General features: G+C 48.8%; 4 protein-coding genes across 4 annotated transcripts; 3 read left to right on the top strand and 1 right to left on the bottom strand.

Annotated features, from left to right (window-relative positions):
- Positions 1-139: 139 nt before the first annotated feature.
- TrAFT101_007707 (uncharacterized protein) lies at positions 140-798 on the top strand (the record flags this gene model as incomplete). The annotated part of the gene is made up of 3 exons (XM_024904130.1): positions 140-148; positions 229-296; positions 462-798. The coding sequence occupies 3 exons, from the start codon at positions 140-142 to the stop codon at positions 796-798; spliced, it is 414 nt and encodes a 137-aa protein (XP_024759191.1).
- A 2,934-nt stretch (positions 799-3,732) lies between these two features.
- TrAFT101_007706 (uncharacterized protein) lies at positions 3,733-5,089 on the bottom strand (the record flags this gene model as incomplete). Its single annotated transcript, XM_024900483.1, has 3 exons — positions 3,733-4,376; positions 4,445-4,759; positions 4,852-5,089. The coding sequence occupies 3 exons, from the start codon at positions 5,087-5,089 to the stop codon at positions 3,733-3,735; spliced, it is 1,197 nt and encodes a 398-aa protein (XP_024759192.1).
- Positions 5,090-12,596: 7,507 nt separating this feature from the next.
- Positions 12,597-15,273, top strand: PPE1 (Protein with carboxyl methyl esterase activity). The gene is made up of 3 exons (XM_024900548.2): positions 12,597-13,736; positions 13,813-14,633; positions 14,717-15,273. Exons 1-3 carry the CDS (start codon positions 13,525-13,527, stop codon positions 14,881-14,883), a joined length of 1,200 nt encoding a protein of 399 aa, XP_024759193.1. The 5' UTR covers positions 12,597-13,524; the 3' UTR covers positions 14,884-15,273.
- A 641-nt stretch (positions 15,274-15,914) lies between these two features.
- TrAFT101_007704 (uncharacterized protein) lies at positions 15,915-17,585 on the top strand. The gene is made up of 2 exons (XM_024900576.2): positions 15,915-16,667; positions 16,844-17,585. The coding sequence occupies exons 1-2, from the start codon at positions 16,587-16,589 to the stop codon at positions 17,372-17,374; spliced, it is 612 nt and encodes a 203-aa protein (XP_024759194.1). The 5' UTR covers positions 15,915-16,586; the 3' UTR covers positions 17,375-17,585.
- The last annotated feature ends 265 nt before the right edge of the window (positions 17,586-17,850 follow it).

Here is a 17,850-nt window from a genome sequence, read left to right as displayed (position 1 = left end):
TCGCTCCTTATGTCGACTTGGCCTCCCTTCTTAATCCATGCTCAACAAACCTCCAACGGAAACTGTAAATCCAATCCCATAAGACATCAAGAGCAGTGACATCTGCAGACACGGCATTCACTGTGCCTGCTCGCCCATCATGTTTCGGGTTCGTAAAGAGAAGATACTGCCCCTTGCGGCGCTCGCCCCGTCTTACACAAGAATGCACTGGACTAACCACGCCTCCAGTCGCACCCAGAAGAGAGCATGCATCTTCGGCTCCATAGAGCTCGGTCTGTGGTGCTGACTTCTGACGAGTGAGTGGTGCCACACGTAACTTTGCACGCATATTCTCATCACCCGCCATGTCGCCCTGATGTGACAAGCATGACGCCAATCTACATCTACATGACTACATCTGCATGCCTTTTTCTAAACGAGTTTCAACCTTGATCCATTACTCATCGATACCCCTTTCATAGACTCGTCGAAATCCGCGCCGCCCAACGAACTTTCGAGGGTGCCTACATGCGCACCGCCCTGGGCCTCTTCTCCTTCTCCCTCGTCATCCTCAAAGTCTTCACAGAGGAATTCTACCCCATCGGTGCCCTCTTTGCCGCCTTTGGCACTGCCATTCTCCTCGTCTCCATCTACCGCCGGTACCAGGGCAACCGCCAGTTCTTCGTCGCCGAGTCGGCAGATGGCAACCTGCACCGGAAATTCCGGACCAGCGGCGACACTGTGGTCCTGTTAACTGTACTGAGTCTTTGCGCCTTTGCTACGCTTTTGGTGTTGACATGGGAACTTAAAGACGTATGAGCTATCATTATATTTAACTTTACTGGTCGTTGGAGAGGACTTCGGTTATTCCTGCTTACCGCCGTGCTTACGAGCGAATCTTGACATGGCTATGATACCCGCCCGCAAGAGTTCATTTGCATAATGGTTGAATGTCACAATCTATGGGTCGTCTCTGTCTTACACTTCTTGACATTTCTAGCATTGTTTACTATATGTGGTTTGTCTGATGTTCTCAGCAAGGGCGCTCCCGGCATTCACCGCAGCTCATTGTCTCGGTTTTCCCCTTATTTTCATTGGTTCATCACTCACGCATCTCTGAAGTCTATATTGACTTCAATTACTAGAAATTTAGCATACTCTAGGTGTTTCTGCTATTTCCCACATTGGATCTGGCGTTAAAATGCATTACTTGGTGGCATCTTGGTGGACATGTGCGTCCAAACGAGAGTGCGATTAGAGCTACACTTTGACAAGGTTTCTTTAGGATTCAAGACTAGTAATAGATAATACCCCCTCATTCTCTAGTGCGCTTCGATGTATTGGTTGCTTGAAACCCCCTCAAGTTTCGTGTTTCTCTGCACGGAGAGGTGAAGTGATGGTTCATCCGTAAGATACAGAGTTGGCCTCAAGCGAAGCACATAATAACTCAAGCTATGAGCCGAGAAAGACGTCGTTATTGCTTAAATGTCTACATCAGTACCCAAGAAACGACTGTTGCTATACGTTTGATCGTTTGCAGATAAGCAAGACCTGTCTACATTTCTCTCTTTCCACTTCTATATACAAACGCTATTGAGCGATCTAGTCATCTGGCTTTGGTTGAACATGATTTTGATTTAACCAAGCTACTAAATCTTGTTCTTTTCGGACATGTTCATTGAATCTAGTCATTGAGCTGAGGGTTGCGAGTATAGCCCTCTATTACACCAGCCTCTGCGGCTTTATATTGCACCTATAGCACCCGTATTTATGAACAAAATCATTATACACATACGCCGATCTGCCATTTCGATAAGCGTTAAGCATTCCTATTGGCAAACATCTTTAAGAGATGAAAAATCTTCGGCCAAAGGCAATTGATTTGGAATATATCTCTTTAGCTGGACCAGAATATCCCAGATGCAGCAGTAAATCATCAATCAATATAGAGATGATGCAAAGGAAGAGTTGACGATACATACACATATCAATATTGTGGTTAAAGCACATTGTACGCCTATATATATACATCATTTTCAAGGTAATATATTTTTGCAAACATAGTTTAATATGAATAACAATTAGTGCAACCAAAAGTAGCACGAACATTACTCCCCGAGTCATGAACTTTTTTCCACAGTCAAACAATCCCCCGCCCTCTAAGAACCCATAACGGATATAATGTCCCGGTTTCACTTATATATCTCTTCCAACTTCTTTTTCCCCCTTTTAAATATCCCCCACCGTGTCAAAAAAGCACTATTATTCACTGTCTTGTCAGTTACACTCAAAATTGGACAATAAAAGTCAAGAAAACCCCTATGTATGTAAGGAATCCAAGAATTTCTAATAATACCCAGCTCCAAAGCATTCCAAGCGAAAGAAGAATAAAAAAGAAAGTATGTATAAGAAGAAAAAATATTCCAGAAAGAACATGAAAACTTGTAAATATTATTTGTGGTGGCCGTGCCCCCAAAACAAAGACTCCCCTCCCCACCCCTTTCTCAAATATGCTTCATTGAATGCCTTGCAATTTATGATGAGGAAAAATTAAAAGAAAAATAGTAATCAGAAAAATCTGATTCAACAAATGGACTTGCTCAATACAAACAGCCTCTTGAAACCTTTCTTTTTTTTTTTAGACCCCCGTCTTCCAGTTTCGAACGTCGAGCCCAGTAAAATAGAGAACCAATACAAAAGGGGAATTGAAACAAAGAAAGATAGCTCTAATCCGCTCATTCCGCCATAGGTGAGCATAGCTCACTTATTTGATGAATACTCCCCCGTTCTAAAAAAACAATAAAAACACAAATAAAAAGTTGCTTCGGCCGTAACGATATCATTCGTTGTTTCCTCCCGCTATGTACAGTTGTCAAGGCTGCCCTCCCTTTTCCATGGTATAATCGTGTTAATCCTCGCCCTAAGATAGAATGTTGAAATGCACAAAGAGCAAAAACCATTAAGAAATTCGAATGACACGAGGTTGAAATCTTAGTCCAAATCGATATGCTGCCGAGCCTGGTGCAGATGTAGCATTCTGGGCGGTCCTTTGCTGTTACCTTCCACATTGTGAAAGACTAGTCATATATCAAAGAATTAATTGTCCGAAGTGGTAGTCTACCGGCAACAGGTTTCGTCGGGAGTATGGCCGTCTTCCACCAGCAGGTGAACTTTTCGTTTATTCGATAATGTTCGAGACTTCAAAAGACATCTCAGCCACAGTTCATGTCGCCGAATCTCAGCGTTCTCAGGTACAAAGTCCACCTCTTCTAGCACTGTTGAGATCCAGCGCAAACAGCATCCATTATATTCCCGAAGAAGTCTATACCCCAACCTATTCAATGTTTCCGTATTGCCAAGAATTTTGAAATCGGAGGTCGTTTCGTATCATCGGCGAAGAGGGTTCGGTCAAGTGGTCGTCCACTCATAATCGGCATCGTAAGACTTCTTCATATTGTGATAGGACAGAAAATCCTTCTACATTTGGCCCTATAGAACACTTCTGACGGCTGAGATAAAGCTGTATTACCAATATCGGCGGGCTGGAGGCTGAGGAGGTTTTGATCCACCACCCAATATTACTAGGGTAGACGGATTTCCGTGCTCGATTTACTTTTCAGGCTTATCGTTATTTGAATACTTTGATTTTCGGCAACGAATGACGTCTTGTCGGCAGTTATCGAGTCCTTTCAGCTCCTTGCCGTGACATATTACGGCCAAATTCAGTTAAAATAGGAGAAAGGCAGCAGGCTCCTACATGCGACGTGCTCCATCATCCCCACTATACCCTTCCCACCCGCGATAGGCACCCCCTACCTGAGTATCTTGCACTTGATGGTGCTGCTGTTGATGCTGCTGTTGATGCTGTTGACGCTGCTGCTGCTGTTGTTGTTGCTGTTGCTGTTGCCAAGCTATAGGCGTTGTCGGGGGCACATTGGTGCCCATTATAGCCGGATCAATGGCTTGTTCTATGTTCTCGTCCGTTTCGCTAACAGGCACAGTAGCGTAGATGTGAGAAAACTGATTCGGCTGCCTTTGGTAGACCGGATTTTGGTGTGGTGTTGGATAGTACTGAGGAGTATGATGGCTTCCTAGAACTTCTCCACTAAAGGACATCGATCGAGGAGGCGGTGGCATGCCGCTATTCCATCCCATTTCATTTCTACCAGGTCCAAAATTCGAAGTAGCCCAGGCAGCAGGTACGGTTGATGGATCTGCGTATGGAGAAATTTGCCCACCCAAGCCCATTGAAACATCTCCTTGATATGACTGTTGCCACATATTTTGACCGCGAGGTTTCGACATTGCGCTTGGATCCGTGTCCGTAGAGACCCAGCTTCTAGAAGGCTGCTCCCCTACACCATAAGATGACCCGGATGGCATGGGGTTCGCCGAACCTTGATTACACTAACAGTTAACATCACCGGATACAGAGAAATCTTACAGACGAGTTTCAGTTACCCACCTTCCAAGTCTGGTGGAAAATATTCGCTTTGAGGCGTTGGGGCCCCCATGCTGGGCACCGGGGCGACAGGTATCGCAGGATATTGTTGTCGCTGTGTCCCTTGGTCAACGGAGCTGCCACGAGATATTGCCGGTGATGAGGAGGCCGTCGCGATGCTGGATCCAGTGGGCGTTTGAGGTGGTAGCTTCTGATCATATGGCTGCTGCTGGTCTACTGGGTGAAAGCTGCATTCTTTCTTGAGCCGTATGCAGTTCACGCATCGATTCTGGTCCTCTGAGGATATAATGCAGCGTATCTTGCGTCGACGGCAGTGACCTAGCGTGTGTTAGACTCCGTAGGGGTTCCGGGAGGACCGGCCCAGGCCTCGCGGGTTCGTGTCGAGTCGGAAAAGGGTAGACAAAACTCACCACAGGCAATCGACGTTCTGTGGTAGCCTAGTTTATTTCTCTTCTTTTCATTCATCTGCGGCGCTAATGGTTGAGACTCTAAGAACGATGTTGATGCTACACCACCCACTGAAGGTGTCGAGTAAGATCGCTTCAAGACATGGGTAGCATTTCCTCGCATGGTAGATGCCATTGTGGAATCTGGGGGCCCCCTAAAGTTTCTGGAGGGAGACCTTGGTGGTGGCATCGCAGGTTGCATCTACTCCTGTTGAGACGGGGCCTGGATATGACATTGATGAGGTCGTGACGACGTCGATCGCTCTTGGGGGTTGGTAGTACGGAGGGGCCTTGGAGAGAAGCGGGATCGTGGAGACCTTCGATTCGTTTGAGCTGGGAGGATACAATAAGGAGGCAAGAGTCATGAACAGCAGATGGTAGAGCTGGTCTGGTGGCGTTGGCTTGCCAATCCTCTCTTGTTAGCGAGCCCCAGAGCTGGAATATTGGCCTCTAATCCGGGATCCAAAGCAGCACACTGAACTCTTGGTGGCGAAGTGTAGCTGACCTAAGACAGCTGGTGGTGAATGTGAGCTAGAGCCAAGGGGGATCCCATACCAGCTCTTGGCCAGGCCCGATCTGGCAATCTGTGAATCTCTCTTTTTTTTACTCTTGTGTCTCGGAAGACAGCAGACCGAGATGGGTGGCTTTGGCAAGCACCGATGATGGAGGCACGAAGAGGATGGATTCAAGGACACAGAGCGGGAGGTTGCCCCAGTACCTAGTAATAGCTACTACAAATAGCCGCTGCTGTTGTGACACCCTACCTACCAGTGCCATGCTCTGGGGTCTTCCATAGGGCTACTATGCCTGTTCGGCAGGGAGGAAGAGGCAAGGGTCTTGCGAAGTCGCACACAGCCCTTTTGGGGGTGGGGAGAGGAGGCGATATTGAGTTGTTTAGGAAGAGGAGCCGGAAACTTGACACCCCTCAGTCGACACCAACCATGTTAGAGAGCTACGAGCACAGGCAGTAGTCAGAGAGACCACCAGCGTACAAGTATGTACATATAAGTATGGATCCACACGAGAATCAAAACGTTGCAGTTCCCGTTGGGCTCAGCCTGAAAGGGCTGTGTGGCATGTGCCGAGCGGCGAAGCCGTCAACCACAGAAGGTAAAAGGCGTATGTTTGGCTGACAGGTCAGCAGCGCGGCTTTACAAGACTGCAAAGAAACGGAGCCAGCTGCTAGGGGGGAAAAAACAGTTATTTGGATCGTTTAAATCGTCATCTTACTGCCGGTGTGGAGACATGCTTCCCACCTGAACATCGTTTGGCGGCCACTGTGAGCATCTGCCAGGATTTGTCATGTTCATCAGCATCAGCGTTGGGGAACAAAAAAAAAACCAATGGAGATCAGAGGCGATTTCGCAGCAGCAGTTGCATTTTTCCAGGCAGCAATACCTTCTTCATGCGCATCATCTTTGTGTGGTATCATATCAAAAGCAAAAGGGAAGCAGCCGAGCGGCCATCCCGGAGGGTGGTACATTTTTGTTTGGGCGTGTATATAAGAGTGCCGGCGGCCTCGGCTTGAAGAATGCGAGAGGGGCCTCTTAACAAGGACTCCATAAGAAAAAAGTACAAGTATGTATGAGCATGTACTTGTTGATATTGCTTGCTTACACCTACCTATGACAACTTCTTTGCGGTGCTCATGAATCTAGGTCACATAGGGTTTGCCGCTAAAAGCGACGTCTGTCACTTTTTACAAAGTTTAGGGAAGCTTGATTTACAGTGTGCTTCGTTTTGGTGAGGGTCAGTAATAAGTATTGTCTCAAAATAGCAGGAAGAAAGCAAGAAAAAAAAAGAAGGCTTCGAGAACGGTCGGGTGAGACAGCTTCAAATGATGGCTCACCTATCACATGCACCACTGTGGTAGCATCATAGGGCACAGTACGGAGTAGGATAATACAGGCCACATACTAAGGTGGTGGTAGTACGCTTGGCAAGGGTGAGGCTGGCGAACCAATTACTAGTTGCACTAACACCAGGACAAGTAGCTAGAGGGGCCGAGACGGGGAGAGGGAAGGGAAAAGGGAAAAAGAAAAGAGAGAGAAACAAGTATGAACCTTGTCTGGCGCCAAGGAGATAGAAAGGGAAAAAATGAAAAGTTAAGAGTGAAGAGTAGGGTCCCTTGCCCATCCATCTGCCGGTTTCCAATTCTTTCAGCTCGAGTTGTTCGTCGTTGTTACTGGATACTAACTCGCAGATACGTTTTCTGCAGGGTTGGGAGAAGAGGTGCGATACGGGCTACTCCGTGTCCCTGATGTGCGCCAGCATATGCGAGCGATGCATGATGCCACTGGCGGTACTACCTACCTGTTGCACAAAGTAAGCGGGGCGATGATGAGAAGCCAGCAGAAATGCACTCAAAGTAGTAGTAATGCTGTGGTATGACGGAGCAGGTTGAGACAAATCTTGCAGGTTCAAATTGTCCGACAAGGTATTGTTTAGTTCAAAGACTCAATTCCACTTTGCTGGTGCTAGCTACCCGTCCTCAACTGCACCGTTCCTCGTAGCAATCTCCACGTTTCTGCGTTAGGGAGACGGCCAAAGCAAAAGAGGCCAAAAGCAATCAATTAGCTCCGTGAGATCAATCTGCGGCCGTCAACCGATCCCGAGAAAGCAGAACTAAGCGACTCTGACGCCTCCCAAAACGAGTAAGCAGGCGGCTGGACCATGTTGTACAATGTACGGCGGTGGTAGTAGATGCATCAGTGGGTACCTTGAGACGCTTAGTGGAAGTGCCATGCAAGAAGTAATACGTCGTAATAGGCAATACGTATTCCAGCACTACTAATCGTAGTCCATACCGAAACGTGTGTTTTCGCCAACACGAATGCTTGAGGTTAATCGCCTACGAAGTCGTAAGTGACTCTCAAATGGAACGGCCGGCCAAGTTTGAACTTTAACGGCGAACCTCTATCGGCGAAGTACGTCTTAGCACTGATAAAAAAAAAACGGGGTAATCTCAGGCCAGCAGCACCTAGGTAGCTCTCCGTATCCGCGGTATTGGGCGGCGTGGTTGTAGTCCCCTCAAAAGTCATCGCTTCTGTGCCTGATCCACGTTTGTGGAGGAGACAGTGATCCAGCTCATTCAGACCAACAACGTTTCATCCGGCCGACAGTTTTGGCTCCTCCACTCCTCTCCACTCAAAAAAAAAAAAAAAAAAAAAAGTCATTTTGCTGTACGGAGTACAGTCTAGAAGTTAGTGAGTGGGTGGATATACCTATACCCAGTACTAACTCACAATCGAAGAAGTTTTGCAATGGCTCCAATGTCTGCGTCATAAACCATCCCGACTCAGTAAGATACTCATAGGAGGGTGGCAGCCTGTGGCAGTAGCGTTGGGAGAAACTTGTCTCGGCGAGATTCGAATCGAAGCCGTTAGTGGTATTAGCGCTGTGTCAAGCAAGGGTGAAGCAAGGGCCAGGCACGGAGTAATTGCGATAGCTGCTGTACTTGTGCCAGTTACGCCTATGGGGTAGTAGTTTCCATACGACATACGAGGTATGTACAGAGTAGACCCGAAGGATTTGAGTGCGGTGACAAGTGTGGAGACATCCGCACAGGCTCATCTTTTCAATTCGCGTGACAGAAGGATTATATCTCCGGTGAGTCTATAGAACATTAGATTAAAATCATACTTGGCGAATAAGCGGTATTAGTTTGAAATTGAATCCATATGGCAATCTAGATGGGCGCCCTATTAGGCTGTATGCATTTTCTTTGATGAGCGAAAAAGCCTGGTAGGAAGATCCACGCCAAATTTGCGATGACGATGCTTGTCTGGTCAAATAGGGATCTCACCCCCCATCTTCTCTTCCTTGTAATCGAAGCCGGCCTTAAGGTAGATCGCACTATGAAGGTTATATGCGAATAATAGTACATATATGCCGGCTCCCCGTACTGGACATGCTGTGTACAACATGGTTGTGCTGCGTCTAAGGCAGCACATGCTCCGTACTCGTCCTTAGCATATGTACGTATACTGTATGTGTATGGTGTGTGTTACACAAGTGGATCTTTAAGGCGGGAGTCCTAGCATGGTACTCCGTACTCCGTAATGGCCCCTCGGCAGCTCCCTTGCAAGGCCAGCCCCTGTCAAAGCGCTGCGCTTGTTCTAACGCCGCTCAGCTAGTCTAGTCGAATGTGTACTACCAGAAGTGGCTGAAGTTGCGATTTCCATAAAAAAAAGGAAAAAAAAAAAAAAAGTACGGCCGGCCACGGCCGGCTCAAGAAATAGTACTGGATAACAGCTAGCTGCAACGGCAGCGAGATTTTCAAAGCGAGCTAGTTTTTGTGCTAGTGGCATCTGAGATGTTGCTGCGAGCTCGGACTGCGGTGGCGAGTGTGGTTGATACGAGAAAGCGAGCTGGGAGACAAGAAAGTCAGTGCTGTGAATCCTAACCAAGAGGATATCGGGTCACAACCGAAGCTGGCAAGGCGAAGAAATTTCTCACCGTAAGGGTAGATGAGCCATCGTATTTACAAGCAAATCAAAATGAAACATGAATGGCCAGTACTAGATGGATAATAACCGCTTCATCCTGGCCGCAATCTAGAGTATATGGGCCAATGAAGAATAAAGCAAGTAGCCGGCTATTACTTACTCTGTGTGCAATAGCATGGCTGCCCATGAAAGTCGATCACGATCGCCTTTGACTAGCAATTTACCCGGCTGCGTAGTTTGCAGTGAGGAGATGCTGCTAGTGTTTGCTTCCCACTCCCCTGCCGCGTGTTGCGGCTGCGTGCTACGACCAAACGACCTTTGACAAGGCTGATGCTGGCGAACAAAAATTCCCTTCCTTAGCGTGTCGGCCGAAGTCCAGGCTGTGAAAGTCGTTCTATCCCTAACAGCGTTAATCTCGAGCATGTGGGCCAGTTGAAGGTTTTTAGTCTTGGCGAGAACGGATCAGAAGCCGGGTCCCCGACAGGCATGCTGCGCAACTGGCATGCAAGAGCAGCAATACTGGCTGCCGCAGTGATGAGAGCATGTAGTCGTGATTCGTCGTTGCGTGGAAGATACGACGCAAGATGCGCCACGCGTCTGCGGATCTCAGCTGCTCCAGGTTCTGGAGCCTCGTGCGAAATCGGTGAAGCTGCTAGTCCTTGCCATGGTTTGGCCGCCGCTTGGCTGCAAGGAACAGGTCCCTGGCACGCGGGGAGGTCTGGTCTGTGGGAGAAATTGCTCCAGGCGTTCTCCTGTGTCTGGCCTGGATGCTCGGACAGCAAGCCGATGAATTCACGCCGTCGCGGCCATTTGTAGGCTAGCTGCGTCGATTTTGATTAGGCTGAGCTGCTGCGCTGCTGGGCACTTTGCCGTCCAATGGGTGCCATGAGACGCTGCGAGACGACGAGTTGACCTGTGCTGAGAAGCTGAAAACCAGGTACCGGTGGGTACTCGGGCGGTACCGCTCTGACCAGGGGAACAAGCACGCATCAGGGAATGTCAGGCGATTTGGCACATGAAAGCGCCAGAGATGCCATCGCCAGGAACTTAGCTCATGGCTCCATTTAGTGCCCTCGATTCTCCATATCTTGGGCCGGTACCTGAGGTACCAACTCGAGGAGGAGACGCTTGAAAAATCGCTCGGCGAACGGCATGTGGCAGTCGCTTCCGAAAAGGGCTCCGCAGCTTCAGGTGGCAGGAACAGATCATGTGCAGTGCCTCCTTGTTTGAAAACCCTCCGGTATCAATCTATGGACGGGTTGATTGGCCGCAATCGACGCAATTCCCTAACTCCAGTCCTGAGCTACTGCTGCTCGCTTGCAGTTGTCATTGTTACGGCCGACCTACCACCTAGGCCTAGCAGGTGGGATGGGAGCGGCTACTGCGTGTACCTGCAAAATTTAATTCGCTTGCAACTGCAGCTCGCAGTAGCACTTGCAGTGGTGTGTCAATTTATTCGACATGCCCTCCCAGGGTGTGTCTCCCTTGGATTCCACGTTGCTACGGGGTACTAATTGAGGGCTATGCAAATCAGGAGTAATACTAGCAGCACCTACATGCTCTAGCGGTTTGGACGTCGTTCAGATCAGGACACCAACTTGAGCATCGTTCGTGGCGGCGTGGCCAGGCAGCTTTGGCATGTACGTAATTGGGGGCTTTGAAATCATCGGGAACCAACTGCTCATGGCGGAGACACCCTTGGCCGCGCGTTTGGCAGCAGCTTTCAGGCTTGTGAATAGCTAAAATATTTGGCTCGTTGCTTTTCCTGTCGTAGCACCTAAAACACCTGCCAGGTATACTACTGCCTCCTAGTAGTAATGTTAGTACAAAGAATCCTGCGACTTTAGGGCCAAATGCGCCTACGCCAGATGCAGCTAAGATGGGAGGTCCTGCTCCGTAACACGAAGTGATATTTGACACAGTCCGCTGCATACGGGGCAGGATACTTTCTAATACCTCGCTGGTACATTAGCATACGTCGTTGAAGCCGCATTGGAAAGCTCGATTGATTCGATATCTAACAGCCCTTGTGTAGAGACGGCGTTTTCGCCGTCGGCTCGGCCCTTCCGTGTAAGCACCTAGAACTGGACTATGCCAAAGTCCACATCACGATGCCAAGGCATGGCATAGACGGCGTGCAGCATTGATTTTGTATTCGCGTGCAGTAACGATCACTTGTGTCAGTTCTGGGGATCTATTAAAGCTACGGGCTACTATGTTCGCCTGTGCACGAGCGGTACTTTAGCACCTCAGTTAGTCGATGGCAGTGCTATACGAATCAATGCTATAAATACGGGTACCATCGCGGCTAGACTTGATACCGTCCAGTAGTTAAATTGGCAGTTATTATTTTCTTGACGAGAGTGATTGAAAGAGTCGCTACAGCGTCATTTTTTCAGGGGCCATCGTCCATGTATCATCTCTAAATCAAATATAGCACAACACGGGAGAAACCCGGCGGCACACTCGCCTAAATATTCCTCGCCAATTAAGCTGTTGACTCACGAAAATCATTACGACTGCCCAAAGTCTATGTTACTTGGTCTCACGTTATGAATGGGTTATAATGACACCGTTCTCAACAGTCTGGTGAACGCGGTGGGACACGCTCTCTTGGAATGGCCACTCATACGGAGCCAGCTACATGCAGGTAGGGCAGCAGTAGTTGAGAGAACTATTGAAAAAAGCTTGGGGTCTAGTCTCCGTCATTGCATGAGACTATGGATCGACATGTATGAGCATACGATATAGGAATATGCGGTGCGTGAGTCTCGGCTTCTTCTTCGAGGATGCAAGTAAGCTTGAAACATTAATTTCATGTCTCTGCCAAGAATTATTTCCATCGCACGTTCAGTTCCCCTGAGGTATTTCACATCAGGTCATATGAACACAGGGGAATGAGTCATGGCCAAAATGCAAAACGGTGAAATAGGTATACGTAGACAATATGGTCCAGCAAATGGAATAGCCGCGATATATCAATAAACCAATTGGGCAAAACCACGACATCAGACGCATGGATTGCCATCTCGGTGCCCAAAAAAGCTGGATGATGGTACGCCTTCCTGCACGCTGATATCAAGTATCATTGCGGCTGACATCAAAACTGCAAGCCCCTTGATAGAGCCATTGGACTTTACGAATTACCGAATACCGTACGCCTTTTGAATGGGTCTTTAAGCCAAGCCACACACAAACAAGTATTATTCTCATGCACGGCAATCTAACAGATGGTAATTAACCTGACTCAGTTTCAGCTCTGACAGCGTAAGCACTTGTTTCAGAACCTTCTAGACAGTCCAGGCGAGCTTAGACAATATTGGTATTACCGGAATTTCTAAGCTTCGATGATGTACCTCTTGCACTTGTATCCTATAGGTAAGTTCCGAAGCTGCCATTCGGAAAATGAGGGTGAGAAAATGAGCAGAGTGTGGGGGTGGGCAGAAAAGTGCGCCAAAACAACGAAAATGAAAGAGAGACTCAATAAAAATGGAATGAGGCAGAATTACCGGATATTAAGAACTGACTATTTTGAAACTTGTCTGCTCGATTGAAACACCGTTTCTTTTACCTGATTGGATATCTCAGCCTTCGCTGTTTGAGAAGAGAGATAGGAAGATGACGCAGTAAGCACAGTTCGATTTGCCCAAGGTACGCCAAACCTCTCAAGCAATATCAAGACACCGCTACCGAATTGGAATTCACCAAAAAAAGATTTCATCCTTCTTCTTTTGCGTCATATTAGAACAATAGACAATAACAGAAGTCATCAGTGCGTTTGGACGATTTTAAATCTCAAATACAGTTATAGCTCATAGCTCCGCACTGTCTCACTACGTCATTGTCCCACACATTTCACAGTGTGCAACATAAGACAAGTCCCCACCCGCGCGGTCGCTAATCGACCTCATCCGTTTTCGCAGCATTTGAGCGACGTTTTTTCAGGTCAATGAGCAGAACGTGGCGGGCTGCGATACTTCCATTTCCCGCTCCAAAGAGGCGACGACTGAATATACCGGTGATAACAGGCGCCCGGCCCTTTTGCCCAAGATTTCAGCCGTTGGCGCGTTTTCATTTCTCCACGGATCGTCATCCAATCCCCCCGCATCAGCGAATGGCTGGACCACCTTGATCAGCTGATATCAACTGCTGTCGTCGGCGGCTCTGAGCTCCAGCAATACGGCCCATCATGAGCGATCTACAGCGAGCCTGGGCACGATCAAAGCTTGGGATCCCCCCGGAGCCTTTTGAAGAGCTGGACGAGGCGGAGGAAGACCAGGTGCCGGAGCTGCCAGAAGCGGTGGACGACGATTCTTCTTCGGCCTCGTCGGCCTCATCGGTATCGTCTACGGGGACAATTATCCCGACGCCGAGCCAGAAACTCTTTGCTCGCCCCCAAGGGTAACTACAACTGCACCCAAGTTGGATATGGCAAAGGCTTTTGATGATGGAACTGTCGGGCTGACAGTGTATGCAGCGTAGCAAGGGGCAGAACGCTAGAGCAGATCCCATGGACCACTTACTTTGAGCGGGAGCTGTTTCTGAAGTCTGATGCCAACCCAGAAGTGACGTATCATGTCTACCTCAACTCGCCGGCAGATAAAGGGCCCTTGTACGTGATGCATCACGGCGCCGGATCCTCTGGGCTCTCGTTTGCGGTAGTGGGCTCTGAGATAAGAAAACGACTCCCAAATGCTGGCATACTGGCAGTCGACTGCAGAGGCCATGGTTCCACGATCGCTCCTGACGGAGCAGCCTTGGATCTACGGCTGGATACGTTGTCGTCGGACCTTTTCGCCATGATTGAGGCCACAAAGGCGCAGATGGGTTGGCCAGAGCTGCCTCCTATAGTTCTCGTGGGCCACTCGCTAGGGGGTGCTGTTGTAACAGACCTCGCTATGAGTAAAAAGCTAGGCACATCCCTCCTGGCATACGCGGTTTTAGACGTGGTTGAAGGCTCTGCCATGGATGCGCTTCAGAGCATGCAAACATACCTGTCCACACGACCGGGAGGGTTTGCAACTGTCGAGTCGGGCATTGACTGGCACATCAGAACACGGACTGTGAGAAACTCGGTCTCTGCTAGAGCTTCAGTGCCAGCATTGCTGGTCTGGGATGAGAGCCGAGATGCATCTCGTCCATGGAGATGGAGAACAAATCTTGCAGCTACACAACCGTTCTGGGAGGATTGGTTTGTAGGGTTAAGTAAGAAGTTCCTTGGGGCGCGTGGGGGGAAGCTTTTGCTGCTTGCTGGCACAGATCGATTAGATACGGAATTGACAATTGGTCAGATGCAAGGTGAGTGATTGAGACTCCAAGAACAGGTTTCTTCTTTTAAGGGGTTCAAGACTTGGAAGCAACTAATCTGTTGCATCATATAGGAAAATACGCCTTGCAAGTGTTTCCAGATGCTGGGCATTTTATTCACGAGGATAAACCAGAACAAACAGCCATGACTCTGGTTGACTTTTACCGCAGAAACGATAGGAGTGCATTGGTTCTACCGCCAAAAGTCTCTGAGCTCCTGAGGCAGGGGAAGAAGGTATAATTACCATCAAGTAGCAGCGGGGATGGAGAACAATTATATGCTTGAACGGTAGGAAAACTGCTTCAAGGCGTTTTGACAAGAATTAAATTTTAGTGCTCACGCCCTTTTTTAACATCTGCATGTATGTATATCATGATAACGATACCAACAAAGCAACTGAAGAAGAGTACCTACTATTGATCTTAACGCCCGGAATGAGATATTGTCTAGATGATCAGCAGTGCTAGAAGCAGTTAATTTTCGCAAAATATATAAGAAAGAGCAATTCAGCCTCATTTGTCTTGAGCAATTGGCTTATGGGAATAGATCATGGTAGACTAGACGTCTTAGACTAGACGTCTTAACACATACGAGATATCAGCTTCGGTAGTCGCCCGAAATGTGCTTTGTTAGGCCATCTTGCAGGAACCTCGAGTGAGTTGTGATATTTAAAAAGAGACACTTGAATTAAAAAGAGACACTTGAAGATGCAAACCCGGAATCCTTGTATTTCACTTTTGGGTTCATATTAATAGCATCTCTCTATTCAGTTGATATTCTACCACCATGGACTTGCCTGATGCCCAATAATCCGCTCCATTCGACTGTCCGTTTGTGTATATTATTGTCACTCATATTTTGCGTAGGGGCAGTGTATTATACTGACGACGGCCATTTTTTTTCTCAGTTGGGCAACGATTTCGAGCCGCATGTTCCTACAGCATCGAAGCCAAAATAAATCATCTCTAAAACTAACGGCCATTGCTTCCTAAAAATACTAGCTCCGTTATTTTCCCTATTGCTCGCCTTTCTTTGCGGAGATATTTGTATGCGATTCAACCCCTATCAAGTTAACCAGATTGGTCCGAGACATATGCCTCAATGCGTCTCACTACGAGCAAAAGTATGTCAGCCATCACCACCAGTGCGAGTACGAGTAAGAACGCGCCTCGATGAGTGACTGGTTGACAAGCAGACTTTCGGAGTCGATAAAAGTCCGTCCGTCGACTGTAGATCCAATGGCCGATTGGCTGCAGCCCCTGGCATCGAGAATCTCCACACCGCAGCATCCGCCTCTCTGTTTTCCCCTTCTCCAATCGAGTAAGCCTGGCAGCGGCAGTGCAGTGTTCCACATACACAGGCCACTGTACCACCTCAATGCTTCGTATGCCGAGCCCAATCATGGGCGCGCGTTGTCACACCAGCTGGATCCCCGAGGAAGCCCCCTTTGTTGCCGTTGGTTCTGCTCTGCTCTACTCTGCTCTGCTCTGCTCTGTTCTGCTCTGTCCTGCCATCCCCTGCCCTCCCCTGCCCTTGGCAACGCCGCCAGCCTACGCGCTACTACTTTCCACTAGAGGCTTGTAGGCGTCACCTATTGAATCACTAACGGACGGTCGGGCGCCTCCCAAAGCCTCCAAGATGCGCCGCGCTAAAGCTTGTTGGGCCGTAAATGCTCCTTTCTCCAGGGCCAAATCGGGCCCATCCGCCTCTAGCAGGTCGCTAGCGTCCAGAGGCGGACCCAAGATGGCCTGCCAGTGGTGCGCTGCTTGTCCGTGTTACCCCAACACGCAACAGCCGGCATTCCACGTCTTGCTTCTTTGGGCACGCCAGCCCTTTTCTTCCTTCTTTTTTCCTCTCCTTCTTCCTATTGCTGCTCATCAGTCGAATTGCTCATCTTGAAAAGCTTCTTCACCAAAGCCTCTCTTCACCGTCCATCAGCCATAATGAAGGCCTCTATCGTGTCGCTCGTCTTCACCGCAGCTCTTGCGGCTGCCCAGGATCTCAGTGGCCTCCCGTCCTGCGCTGTAAGTAATAACAACAACACATTAAACTACCGGTGACGCACAAGAGAAAAGTTTTGCCCCTGCCTTCATCGGACACCATTGATGGCTTCGTTTCTGCCTATTTGCACCAGCCAATCCAATTCATGAATGGCTCTGGATATCTGAAAGAGGCTGACCGAGTATCCGCGCTGAAATAGACTGGCTGCGTCACCAAGTTCACCACTGGCACCGCGATTGGTGGCTGCCAGCAGCTTGACATTGGATGCATCTGCAAGAATGCCGATTTCCTCAACGGCATCGCATGCTGCCTGGCTGATGCCTGCAGCAAATCTGACCAGGACAAGGCCGTCTCGTTTGCTCAGCAGATCTGCTCTTCCGCCGGCGTGAGCACTCCCGACCAGGTTGTTTGCAAGGACAGCTCTTCGAGCCAGACTGGCTCTGCTACGGTATCCGACAACTCTGCTTCGAGCAAGACAACTGAATCTTCTGATTCATCCACCACCAAATCCTCTGATTCATCTACCTCCGCGGCCGACTCTTCCTCTGCCCCTGCCTCGACCGGCTCTGGCTCCACAACTGCTGCCCCGACGGGTTCTTCGGCAAAGACAACCACAGGATCGGCCACAAAGTCCGCGGCCACAACCACGAGCTCAAACGTTGCCGCCCCCTTGGCTTCTGCTGGTAGCCTTGTTGGTGCCGCCATCGCCATGCTGGCTGCTGCCCTGTAAGAGATCAATACAACATCTCCATGCCCCAGCAGCCGAGAATTGGGACAAGGGAATCTCTGGTGTGACCGTAATATATTTGCTTTTTGTTGAGGTGGCGCGAAATGTAACCGCACGAACTGAACGTTGTAAATGGTCTACTTAGGCGAGATATAATTTGACTAGAGAATATTAATGACGGCGATGCCAAACCATAATACCGAGTACTACATTGACCATCATTAGCTCATGTCTTCCTTGCATGTGTCGAATCTCACTCAAGTAGGGTCCTTTGACGCATTTTGCTACATACTGTACATCCACCCAGTTCACGTATGCCTCCCAGAAGAAAATCACTTTAGGTACCTTGTGCGAGATACTTGGGGAGAGGCGCTTTTCTAGAGCACGCACGATGACGTCGCATGGCAGCTTTAGATCTCTTGGCGGCTTGGAGTTGCATCGCGCGTAGGTAGAAACAGAGAGCAGCAAGGTTCCAAGAA

Source organism: Trichoderma asperellum, chromosome 4, assembly GCF_020647865.1.
Source record: "Trichoderma asperellum chromosome 4, complete sequence".
NCBI classification, from domain to species: domain Eukaryota; kingdom Fungi; phylum Ascomycota; class Sordariomycetes; order Hypocreales; family Hypocreaceae; genus Trichoderma; species Trichoderma asperellum.
This window is presented reverse-complemented; position numbering and strand designations above follow the sequence as displayed.